At 45.2% G+C, this 13,555-nt stretch overlaps 1 protein-coding gene across 1 annotated transcript; it reads right to left on the bottom strand.

Moving 5' to 3' along the window:
- Positions 1 to 3,103: 3,103 nt before the first annotated feature.
- six5 (SIX homeobox 5) lies at positions 3,104 to 12,336 on the bottom strand. The gene is made up of 3 exons (XM_041877380.2): positions 11,645 to 12,336; positions 8,785 to 10,277; positions 3,104 to 6,413 (listed from the first exon to the last, which is right to left on the bottom strand). The coding sequence occupies exons 1-3, from the start codon at positions 12,334 to 12,336 to the stop codon at positions 5,722 to 5,724; spliced, it is 2,877 nt and encodes a 958-aa protein (XP_041733314.1). The 3' UTR covers positions 3,104 to 5,721.
- Positions 12,337 to 13,555: the final 1,219 nt, after the last annotated feature.

Below are 13,555 nucleotides of genomic sequence, written 5' to 3'. Positions count from 1 at the left end.
TTTGGGGCTGTTTTTCTGCAAAGGGACCAGGACGACTGATCCGTGAAAGGAAAGAATGAATGGGGCCATGTATCGTGAGATTTTGAGTGAAAACCTCCTTCCATCAGCAAGGGCATTGAAGATGAAACGTGGCTGGGTCTTTCAGCATGACAATGATCCCAAACACACTGCCCGGGCAACGAAGGAGTGGCTTCGTAAGAAGCATTTCAAGGTCCTGGAGTGGCCTAGCCAGCCTCCAAATCTCAACCCCATAGAAAATCTTTGGAGGGAGTTGAAAGTCTGTGTTGCCCAGCGACAGCCCCAAAACATCACTGCTCTAGAGGAGATCTGCATGGAGGAATGGGCCAAAATACCAGCAACAGTGTGTGAAAACCTTGTGAAGACTTACAGAAAACATTTGACCTGTGTCATTGCCAACAAAGGGTATATAACAAAGTATTGAGAAACTTTTGTTATTGACCAAATACTTATTTTCCACCATAATTTGCAAATAAATTCATTAAAAATCCTACAATGTGATTTTCTGGAAAAAAAATTATAATTTTGTCTGTCATAGTTGACGTGTACCTATGATGAAAATCACAGGCCTCATCTTTTTAAGTGTGAGAACTTGCACAATTGGTGGCTGACTAAATACTTTTTTCCCCCACTGTATGTCATGCAATAAAATGCAAATTAATTACTTAAAAATCATACAATGAGATTTTCTGGATTTTTGTTTTAGATTCTGTCTCTCACAGTTGAAGTGTACCTATGATAAAAAAATACAGACCTCTACATGCTTTGTAAGTAGGAAAACCTGCAAAATCGGCAGTGTATCAAATACTTGTTCTCCCCACTGCATATATATATACAGTAAGGGAAAAAAGTATTTGATCCCCTGCTGATTTTGTACATTTGCCCACTGACAAATAAATGATCAGTCTGTAATTTTAATGGTAGGTTTATTTGAACAGTGAGAGACAGAATAACAACAACAAAATCCAGAAAAACGCATGTCAAAAATGTTATAAATTAATTTGCATTTTAATGAGGGAAATAAGTATTTGACCCCCTCTCAATCAGAAAGATTTCTGGCTCCCAGGTGTCTTTTATACAGGTAACAAGCAGAGATTAGGAGCACACTCTTAAAGGAGGTGCTCCTAATCGCAGCTTGTTACCTGTATAAAAGACACCTGTCCACAGAAGCAATCAATCAATCAGATTCCAAACTCTCCACCATAGCCAAGACCAAAGAGCTCTCCAAGGATGTCAGGGACAAGATTCTAGACCTACACAAGGCTGGAATGGGCTACAAGACCATCGCCAAGCAGCTTGGTGAGAAGGTGACAACAATTGGTGCGATTATTCGCAAAAGGAAGAAACACAAAATAACTGTCAATCTCCCTCGGCCTGGGGCTCCATGCAAGATCTCACCTCGTGGAGTTGCAATGATCATGAGAACGGTGAGGAATCAGCCCAGAACTACACGGGAGGATCTTGTCAATGATCTCAAGGCAGCTGGGACCATAGTCACCAAGAAAACAATTGGTAGCACACTACACCGTGAAGGACTGAAATCCTGCAGCGCCCGCAAGGTCCCCCTGCTCAAGAAAGCACATATGCTGAAGTTTGCCAATTAACATCTGAATGATTCAGAGGAGAACTGGGTGAAAGTGTTGTGGTCAGATGAGACCAAAATCGAGCTCTTTGGTATCAACTCAACTCGCAGTGTTTGGAGGAGGAGGAATGCTGCCTATGACCCGAAGAACACCATCCCCACCGTCAAACATGGAGGTGGAAACATTATGCTTTGGGGGTGTTTTTCTGCTAAGGGGACAGGACAACTTCACTGCATCAAAGGGACGATGGACGGGGCCATGTACCGTCAAATCTTTGGTGAGAACCTCCTTCCCTCAGCCAGGGCATTGAAAATGGGTCGTGGATGGGTATTCCAGCATGACAATGATGGGTATTCCAGCATGACAACACACGGCCAACGCAACAAAGGAGTGGCTTAAGAAGAAGCACATTAAGGTCCTGGAGTGGCCTAGCCAGTCTCCAGACCTTAATCCCATAGAAAATCTGTGGAGGGAGCTGAAGGTTCGAGTTGGCAAACGTCAGCCTCGAAACCTTAATGACTTGGAGAAGATCTGCAAAGAGGAGTGGAACAAAATCCCCCCTGAGATGTGTGCAAACCTGGTGGCCAACTACAAGAAACATCTGACCTCTGTGATTGCCAACAAGGGTTTTGCCACCAAGTACTAAGTCATGTTTTGTAGAGGGGTCAAATACTTGTTTCCCTCATAAAAATGCAAATCAATTTATAACATTGTTGACATGCGTTTTTCTGGATTTTTTTGTTGTTATTCTGTCTCTCACTGTTCAAATAAACCTACCATTAAAATTATAGACTGATCATGTCTTTGTCAGTGGGCAAATGTACAAAATCAGCAAGGGATCAAATACTTTTTACCCTCACTGTACTTTATCCGGTTTTAGTAGTTGAAGTTTACACTGAAAGCATTTTTCCATCCCGTAAATGTATTTTAAAAAACACACTGTTTGGATTTAGGCGTCCCGAAAAAACGCTTAGGTGGCCCGCCCAATGTATTCAATGGCAGAAAAATCCCAGCACAAAGCATTTAGACACGGCTACAAAGGTACATAGTGTGATTTAAACAGGACTGTTGCATATGGCTGTCCATTTAGTGATGTACAGATGGCAGAGCACTGAAATGTCAAGGCAATGGAGAACATTATGTACACAGGTCGCGGTATATTATGTACACAGGTATATATATCTCCTTATTCATACCCTGTCCCCACCCTGGCATTGTTGAAATCACAGGTAACCTGAGAGCATGGGGGTTACAGAAACAGTCACACACACACACACCTGATTGTCCTTTCTCGGTTGTATACTCATTCATCCAGAGAGAAAGCATGATTGTGTTTTTCAAACAAGAGTATTTAAATCTAATTTACTAACCAAATTGCAAAAGCGCTTCTAATGTGATTTGATAGTGTAGACACTCCTCAATAGTTTGTTCCCCATGACCCATAAATCTCACATGGAAATTTAAAGAGAGAAGCATTCACAAAATCACCCCAAACAAAAATGTATTCTAAAATGTAGTTTATTAGAATATCACAGTAAAACTGTATATAAAAAATAAAATACCTTTAAGTACAAAACCAACCCCTCAAAAGGACAAAACAGATGTTAAAAAAAAAAAAATCATCAAATAATCCCTTTACTCGCTATTAAAAAGTACATAAAAAATACATATCTTTGGATAACTCAGCTGGAGGTTGTGTGTCAGCACATCTTTCTTTGTGTGTGCATGCGTGTGTGTTAGATTGTGCACAAACTACTGCACCTGACACTGTAACAGCCTTTGGAGCACCACACACTGAAAGAGTAAAACCACTACATGTAGACAAGGGTTGGTTGGGCTCATGGATACACAAACACAATTTCCCTTAGCCTCCAACTCATGCACAGTATTGTATGGGAAAAAACACTCAGAACCAACAAAAAATGTCCAAACACCCACAAAAACAACTTGCAACATTCCTTTGGCAAGTGAATGGTACAGGTATTAACATCCTATTCAGATTGTAAAAGTGTATAATATCATTTGAGAAGTGGTGATTATCATTATCTACACATATTCTGAGACTGTACAACCAGCCATCCTCTGGGAAGGTCCATTGATGCTTTTTCCTATGTCCATTTTCCTCATGGACTGCTTGTTTTTTACTACAAGAAGTTACTACAAGAAAATGATTGATACATGCTTTAAATACACATAGAAAAGAAACAAACAAATATAAACACACAGAGCTGCGAGTGACACTGAAGTGTAGCGTTGTTTTAACATTGGCCAGAGAACTAACTGCCATCTGTGCTTTGGTTATGGAGAGATGGTGAGTACTGTAAGTTTATGGAGAGAACTGCACCACATCTCGCTGGATACCATTCCATTCTAGGAGACATATCACCTGCTCTCAGGGCTTCATGACTCACTGTTGCTGATATCAGGACAGACAGAGGCTGTCTGAAACTCAACCTAACCAGCTGATTCGACCTATCCCGTCCCTTCAGATCAGTGAGTGCAATTCATCAAGAACAGAGACAAGGCAGCAGGTTTTCACAATAGAATCTGGCCATCACCAAAGATGTAAACATGACATGGACGAAATGTGCAAAACGTATAACGAGGAGGGAGTTCTCAATGGTGATTATATCATGGTAGGTGTTAGTGATGCAAAAAGAGCAACGGCCTGCAACCAAGAGTATCATATTACGTTTCTCTAGAGTTCAAGAGGGATAAGGGTTATTACAAAACTCATATTCAAAGTTAATGTGGGAAGTTGCTTGTTTCAATGGTGCTTAACTTTGTGAAGAGGTGAACACATTCTTCACTTTGAAGATACAAAGGCAAGAAAACAACAGCAACTGGATAATAAAAGCCCTTACTAGGTTCAACTCAAACCCATACAAGTAATATAAAAACACATAATAACAAACATCTTCATTCATAGACACAATATACCATTTGTAGTGTACAATTGTGGCGCACTCAATGTGATCAAGCAGAGTTTGTAGTGTACGCGCATTAGACTTCAAAGTGTATAAAAACTCAGTCTTTACTAAAGCTTGGTCTATCCCAATTAGACTGGCTTACATATGTAATACATGTCATATCTGTGTCACATGGTCATATTTACAAAGGAACATACATCGATTGCATAGAGTAAAAAAGTGATTTAACAAATCCCAGGTGAATCCATTTCCTCCTACAGACCTCAGATGTGACAGAGCTTAACATGTATGCCAACCTGTAGTTAAATGATGAGCCTGCGCCCTTGATGCTGTGACACTGCTGACTAGTTTTGAGAGAGAGGAGTACACAGTCCATCTCAATGATAGAGGTCCGGGGTCTCTGGTGTCACTGTCAGCCCACTTTCTGTTCCGTTCACAGAGGCTAAACTGTGCAATACTCAGCAGCACTCAAACTACACCAGCACCAGAGTGAACCATTCAGAACCACCCAGACCAACAACAGGACTGAACGCTTGACTGCGTCTGCATTTGGCTGTGTTTAGAGACTTAAAAAAGACAGACAGCCTGGCCGTGGAGTACTGCTCAACCAACGGCAACTAAAACCCAAGGCATTCATTCCCTTGTAGTACAAATAGTCTTGGCTGAAACGGGACGTCTGTGCATAAAAGCAGCAGAATGTCCTTAGAAATAAACGTTATGCAGAGAGAAAAAGGAACCACGCCTTGCATGGAGAGTTTTAGGAATTTTACTCCCACAGTTGACTCAGTAGATGGGCTCCTCCATTTTGGCTCTGACTGGATTTTGTGACACAGGAAGGGCTCTAGGCTTATGGGAGGCAGATGATGACAGTAAAGGAGTGCTAAAATTGTGGAGACCAAGCAGTGGACAGTTGTGTTACAGAAATCAGGGAATAGGCCATCCTCCAGGTCATTCCATGTTGCATAAAATCAGCCTATCCCATGATGGTTTATCCAAAAGGATCATCGGCAGAGGATTTATTGAGTCAAAGCACCTTTCTCATACGAGTCAAAGCCAGTCCACTCCTCAATGCAAACCTATCCAGGGGAGCACTGAGGATGGAAAACAAAACCTCCCAGATTGTTCCGTAACATATAGACATATAGTCTTGCTGACTGAGTTTATGGCGATGTGGGCTGGGGGAGACTGGATTACAGCCCCAACTCGTCATCCACAGGGACTGATTGTAGCTGGGTGAGGATCTTGGGGTCTCCATCCATCTCCTCTGGGTCCCCCAATGGCGACACCCTGTCCACATCCTGTTCCGGAGAGGGGTTCCCCAGTAGCAGGGCCTCGCCTCCAGGTAGGCCCAGCAGAGCCGGGTCCTCGGGTAGATCCCCCTTCCCACGGACGTCAAACATAGTCAGGCTGGCGGAGGTGGAGAGGGGGACGGGGCTCCAGGTGGTCTGGGAGAGCTGAGTGGTGGGGGTCACTACACTGCACATGGGGCTGAGGGAGAGCATGCTCTCTAGGGTGAGGGCATTGGGAGGGGTGTGGGTGGCAGAGAGGTCCAGGGTATGTGGGGAGGTGGTGGAGAGGGGCTGGTTGGTGGGGACACCCGTCTCAGGAGTGCAGTAGAGCGGAGAGGAGTTGATGAAGCAGAGGGGGGACGTCTGGAGGGTGTTGGAGGTTGAGATGGATGTGGAGACTGGTATGAGGGTAGGTGTAGTGTGGATGACAGGGTTGAGAGTGAGTCCGGGGCCTACTCCGTTGGTGGGGTAGGTAGAAGCCTCAGGGACGGATTTCATAGGCAGGCTGCCAAACTGGATGCCAGCTGGGACAGTTAGGATCAGCTTGCCATTCTGGTAACTCAGGATGGGGCTTCCACCATAGAGGAGATTTCCTACAGGACAAAGGAGAGGTGGAAGTGGAGAGGAAGTAGAAGGGGAAAATATTTTTTGTTAGCAGTTCATCACCAAAATTGATATAGCTACATTTTCCCTAAAAAGCAAATGACTTAGTAATATGTCAGACACACAGAGAAGACTGACTGTCGATAGGTACTTAGCACAGTGGGAGGCTTTTCTTATCTCGGTAGATCAAAAAAGACACCCCCTGTTGCATACCAACCTGGTACTGATGAACCTGCCCTTTCTTCACAACTTGAATCTGAGCCAATCAGAGAGCACGGACCCCCTGCGGGGGATCCGAAAAGGCAACTATGGTTAGCTGCAGCCCAATATGGCGACCGGAGTATGGGCGAGTGGATGTGTCGAAAGGAGTGGGTGTATGGAAAGCGAATCAGATAATTGGGCAGATTTGTTGCCACTCAAGACCATTTTGCATGGCTGATTGGGCTGCATGACGAGTCGATAAGCCGGCGATCAGGGCACCAGTGTTGTATGGACTTGCCTGCCGACCTGAGACCTGCCCATGATACCACGGTCGTGTCACCGGTGTTAGCTAACATGGCCATTTTTTTCCCTCCTATGATTTTATTTCAAGTAGGATAGCAACCTACACAATAAATAACTAATATTGATACATGCACATAAAGTCTATGCAATGGGGAGGGCATGAATGGAAACAAAACCGGGACACAGTGCCCTTCGCTCCCGCTTGACAAGCACTACTATCCGGCAATGGCGTGGGAAGAAGCTACCTAGTATCAGGGGGACAGTCACAGTAAGCACACACATACAGACGCATGAAGCAACAGTACACCCATCATCAGTACTTTTAAATAAACAATCTTCAGTTATAACTTAAAATGTACAATTATTTATGTAAACCTAACAGTGAAATACGACTCACACTCATCCTCTGGCTTCAAAACAGAAGTCGAAACTCTTGCGATTGGTAGCTCAAATGTACAGTAGTTGCGTGGTAAGAAACGGGACAAAGAAAAAAAAACATCACTCAATCAAAACCGCCTAACCTATAGCAGAGCACTTGACACACCCATACTCCAGTCGCCATATTGGGATGCAGCTACCATCTTCTCCGAAAAGGAGTGTCAACAGAAGGAAAAAAAGGCACTTGACATCCACCCCACGTTAGCTTGCCAACTGAGCCAGGCAGTCACACAACACTTCATACAAAACACATGGGGTGATAAGTGCAGCACAATGCACATAACACTATTTGCTTTACCAAGCTAGCTCTCCCTTGATCATGACTCTCAGTTCCATTACATTACACATAAGAGTCATTGGATGAAGGCGTCTTCTGTACGGGGGAGTTTTGTTAAGAGCCCCGTCGCTCAATCTAAACATTAAAACTCATCACTTGTGGTACGGTTTTGGAAGCATAAGGACCTTATATTTCATATCGGCGAGAAATAATTTTCAAAAAACAAAAAGGTTAAATCGATACACAACTTGATAGGGTTAAAGTTAGTGTTCCCACACGGTCATATCTCCATGTTACAACGCTTGTTTACGGAACACGAGGTGACCACCTGTGCTAATTAGCTCTCTAGCATGCTCCGAACACCTGTGTGTAAGCATAACTCGGGAAGTGTAGCGGAAATGTAGTTTCATCGGATGGAGGCACCCATAGCTGTATGAATCTGTACAAAACTGCTACAGTAAGTATATTTTTTTATTTGAAGGATTCTTTCTCGCTGATGAAATATAAGGGACATATGTTTAGAAAAGCCGCATTGCAAGCAATGATTATTGACATTTCAAAACGTTAAAACACAGCGTCGGGATTGTAGTTCACATGAGGTAGTCGTGGGCGAAGCGAATGGCTGAAAACTGGAGGGAGAAGGCAGAATGCCGCCTAGAGTTTGTGACCTAGCCATCTAGCAAGATGATGAATAAATAAATGTTATTCACTCTCCAATATCCCATACTGCCAGTGCCAGTTACCTTGCTAGCTAACATTAGCTAAACAGTTAGCATCACCATTTGCCAGTTAGCACAACAAAGTTAGCTAGCTACTCCACTGACTCTTGGCAGCTAACAGTCAGTTGCATCATTCAAAAACAAATCAATTTTGATTTAATTAGCTATAATGTTGCTTGCTACTCAAGTTATCTAGTTGTGGCTAGTAACAACATGGGCTTACTACAAATTCTAGCTAGCTAGCAACAACATTAGCAGACCTTGCTAGTTAGCTAACATTAGCTATCAGGCAAAAGCCAAACAAAGCTTAAAAAAGCGACTGCCACCTTGTGGTATGGAGTGTTTCAGCGGTTGATCTGTATGATGTGAACAACAAAAAGTTGTTCACATCATACTTCTCTGTGTGTCCGAGCCTTTAGTTACCTGGCGAGGCGGAGGGGAGCTGAATGACCCCAGAGTTGAGGAGCTGGACACCAGGAGCCATGCTGGTCGGGGGGCCTACAGTCTGGAGGGGTCCCAGCTGGTTTATCCTGAAGGGCCCCTGAGTCATCCCACCTCCAGGGGCCGAGGTTAGGATCTGGAAGGCCCCTCCAGATAGAGACGGGGTGGCCGGGCCCACCTGAGGGAAGGAGAGTTGTCCCGTGGAGGAGACAGGCACCAGCTGGGGCAGGGAAAGGGGAACCAACTGGGCTGGGGTTGTCTCTTTGGACTGGGAGACGGGAACCACTTGGGTAGGGGAGGAAATTATCTTGGGATGGCCTAGTGGGGACTGGATCTGTGTCAGAGTGGGGATGGTAGCTGAGGTCTGGTCTCCCAACTGGAGTGTGAGTCCCTGGGGGAGCTGTCCGTTGGTGAGCTGGGACAGGGAGAGGATGGTGGTTCCCGCTCCCAATGTAGAGGAACCAGTATGATGCTGGGGGAGGGGTTGGGCGAGGCAGGGGGCGATGTTCAGACTCTGGTGGCCCTGGAACTGGGAGAGGGTGCGCTGGGGGAGAGAGGAGGTGAGAGGGGACACAGGGACTAACTGGGGACACTGGGACACCTGGCCTCCAGGGGTATGTTGGACCAGTTGGGATACAGGGATACCCTGGATGGAGGGCACCACCTGGGGCAAGGAGAAGACCTGTGGGCTGGAGTAGCTGTAGGAGGACACCACCTGGCAGATGGAGCTGGAGGGGGTGAGCTGAGAACCAGCCGTGGCAAACACCACATACTCCCCCTGCTGGTTGGGGAGGCCCACTACAGGGCTGGAGATGACCACGCCCGGGGAGGACATAGAGACCGGGAGGGTGTCAGAGAGGTTGCCATTTTGAGTCAGAACCAGGGAGGGGAGGGAGGTGGGGGAGAATGTTGAGGGGGAAGACAAGGAGGAAGAGGAGGGGGAAGGAGAGACTGTCTGGATGTCCTCTGCTTTGAGAACCATCCCCTCTGGGACATTAATGAAGTCCAGGATGGGGATAGTCGAGGGGTTTGTCAGGCTAACATTGTCCGTCTTAAGGTCCTCTGTCAGGGGGAGGGAGATGGCAGAGCTGGGCTGGGCCTCCATGGCCATAACCCCCTGGCCCTCCAGACCCATATCCTGCACAACCTCACTGCTCTTGGATATGACCTGCGCTCCATTGAAGAGCAGAGGTGAGTTAGCCGATACGGGGCTGAGGGTAACCGTGTGACCATCGCTCAGGGTCAGCCCGTTGATGATGACGCCACCCCCTGCCCCGGAGATCAGGGATCCCCTGTTGAGGAGTAAGGGGTGGGAGGCGGTGAGGAACCCACCAGCCCCGTTGAGGAAGATCTGGCCTCCAGTGCTGCAGGGGGTGCCAGAGAGGGAGATGATGGAGGCTGTGGAGCCCACAACGTCCTCTGGTTTGTCTGAGATGTCAGCCTCATCGTCTGTGCTATGGTTGCCATCGGACTCACTGAGAAAACACAGGAGGAGGGGAGGAGCAGGGGAGAAAGATAGGGTGAGTGAACCGTGGAGGGAGTGAAACAATGAACAGAGACAGCGTATGGAAGAAGAAGGGGGAGTAGAGGGCAAGGATTGCATGATAGATGGAGTGGAAAAGAGGAGAAAGGAATGAGAATGTTACAATACACATAACATATGGTAAGTCAATAACAGTCAGTGACAATCTCCTTTGATCCTATGGTTTACACAGTGTGTGATGTGTATGTCCTGAACTATCCTGGTGCACTGAAGCAGTGTGGTTAACGCAGAGAACAATGGACAACTGATTTACTGTCCCCAGCCACCACAGCCCCTTGAGATAAGATAAAGACTTGACTGCATGCGGGATGATCGGCACTCTTTTTATTTCTCCACACACCTTCCTCTCTACACATGGGAATAAAGGACATCAACAACTGACACATGAAAAACCCAATTTCCTGTGTAGCTTTGTTGTATTTGTATTTAAGCTGTCAAAACTAGCATACTGTAGCCTATACACCTACAGTAAATGTGCACTCCAAAGGGGGCACAGGAGAGCTTAAGACATTTGAAAGGTTTTAAATCTAATATTTCCTCCTTTTGTTTCCCAACACCCACACCATTTCCTCTCTCTTTCGGTCTCTGTTTCTCGCTGCTCTACCAGCGGTGCAGGGCTTCGGGAGCGCGCCGAGGTCCGTAGGGAGACTTTGCGGTGCAGAATTTCAGGAAACTTGAGCCACAATGGGCGCCTGGATCTCACATTTCACAACATGCTCTTGCTCCCAGTCGTGCTCTCTAAGACGTGTGACGTTATCACTGTCAAAAAGTTCATGCATTCTGTCATTCATAAACATGAGCAGGTTGATGTAGTTATTGCAGGGATTGATGGAATTTGATTGAAATATGTTCAACATGAACCATACAGTTGAGATAAACCACAAAGTCGAGCCCATGGTTCAGAAAAGTCTGCATTACATAAAATATATGTTTGGAGCACTAAAATAATATTGCAGTTGACAGATCCAGGTATGTAACAACTGGTTACAGCCTACTTTCTAGCGCTCACTCCTACCCATCTGATCAGGAGAATTTCGGTGAACATTGTTTATTTGTGTCAAATGAATCAACAATATCTTAGAACTGCGTGTGTGCCGTGTGCTGCAGTATAGGCTATATTTACCCCCATAGTCTGCCTGCCTCTAGCAATAAACAACTCTGCAAATGACACTGTACATACAAACAATTGTATTCATTATAAGAGGAACATTATTTACATAGATGTTTGACATGCAATCGTGAATGAAAGGTTTTAATGGGGTATTTGGTTACAAATGTAGAAAGGAATGTATAGCCTACCTTTTGCTGTTGGTACCGGACGGGGTTCGGTGTCTCTGCCGTCGGTTCTTGAACCAATTGCTGACTTGCGTGAGGGAGAGTCCAGTCATTTTGGCCAAGTTTTTCTTCTCGTCTGGAGTGGGGTACCTGTTGCTTTTGTAACACTCTTTCAGTGCATTGCGAGACTTCTCCTTGAAACAATACACAGTTTCCTCTCCATCCCAGATTGTTTTAGGCAGGGGAAACTTCTTCCGAAGCCGATACTTGTCCACGGCGCCCAGACTACGACCTCGAGACCTCTCCGCCTCCTTGTAGCGCGCCTGCAAGTAGAGGTCCTGCAGGAACCCATGGTTGCTCGGGTGGAAGTCGTGGCCTTCCAATATTGCGTACAGCTCCTTGAATTCTTCCCGGTGGAAAGCGACCAGTGCCTGGGCCTTGAGCAGCGTCTCGTTGCCACGTAGCAGTTCCGCGGAAGGAGGGATGGTTGACAGGAATCTCCACAGGCGATCCACATTGCCTGCCTGTAGAAGGGCTTCGCACAGACATGCTACTTGATCGGTCGAAAAGCTGAGCGCCGAGTTCTGAAAAGTTTTTAGCAATTGTTCCGAAACTTCATCTGGATCCGTCTCGTCTTTTACCGGAGCGGCCTCTTCGGTAGACTTCTCCGTGCTATTCTCAGATTGTTCTGCAGACTCCAAAGACAAGGAAGCCATTTTTAGTTTAACTTTTTTCATTTAGTTCCTCCTCCCTCCCTGGCGCTCTCGCTCTCGCCCATTCAATTCAATTCAATTCAATTGAAGGGCTTTATTGGCATGGGAAACATATGTTTACATTGCCAAAGCAAGTGAAATAGATAATAAACAAAAGTGAAATAAACAACAACAAAAAAATATCAGTAAACATTACACTCACAAAAGTTCCAAAATAATAAAGACATTTCAAGTGTCATATTATGTATATATACAGTGTTCTAATGATGTGCAAATAGTTAAAGTACGAAAGGGAAAATAAATAAATATAGGTTGTATTTACAATGGTGTTTGTTCTTCACTGGTTGCCCTTTTCTTGTGGCAACAGGTCACAAATATTGCTGCTGTGTTTGCACACTGTGGTATTTCACCCAATAGATATGGGAGTTTATCAAAATTTGATTTGTTTTCGAATTCTTTGTGGGTCTGTGTAATCTGAGGGAAATATGTGTCTCTAATATGGTCATACATTTGGCAGGAAGTTAGGAAGTGCAGCTCAGTTTCCACCTCATTTTGTGGGCGGTGTGCACATAGCCTGTCTTCTCTTGAGAACCAGGTCTGCCTTCGGCAGCCTTTCTCAATAGCAAGGCTATGCTCACTGAGTCTGTACATAGTCAAAGATTTCCTTAATTTTGGGTCAGTCACAGTGGTCAGGTATTCTGCCACTGTGTACTCTCTGCTTAGGGCCAAATAGCATTATAGTTTGCTCTGTTTTTTTGTAAATTCTTTCCAATGTGTCAAGTAATTATCTTTTTGTTTTCTCATGGGTCTAAATGTGTTGCTGTCCTGTGGCTCTGTGGGGTCTGTTTGTGTTTGTGAACAGAGCCCCAGGACAAGCTTGCTTAGGGGGTTCTTCTCCAGGTTCATTTCTCTGTAGGTGATGGCTTTGTTATGGAAGGTTTGGGAATCGCTTCCTTTTAGGTGGTTGTAGAATTTAATGGCTCTTTTCTGAATTTTGATAATTAGCGGGTATCGGCCTAATTCTGCTCTGCATGCATTATTTGGTGTTTTACGTTGTACACTGAGGATATTTTAGCAGAATTCTGCATGCAGAGTCTCAATTTGGTGTTTGTCCCATTTTGTGAATTCTTGGTTGGTGAGCGGACCCCAGACCTCACAACCATAAAGGGCAATAGGTTCTAAAACTGATTCAAGTATTTTTAGCCAGATCCTAATTGGTATG

Source organism: Coregonus clupeaformis, chromosome 6, assembly GCF_020615455.1.
Source record: "Coregonus clupeaformis isolate EN_2021a chromosome 6, ASM2061545v1, whole genome shotgun sequence".
Taxonomy (NCBI): Eukaryota; Metazoa; Chordata; class Actinopteri; order Salmoniformes; family Salmonidae; genus Coregonus; species Coregonus clupeaformis.
Note: the sequence above shows the minus strand (reverse complement) of the source record. Positions and strands in the feature narration are given on the sequence as shown.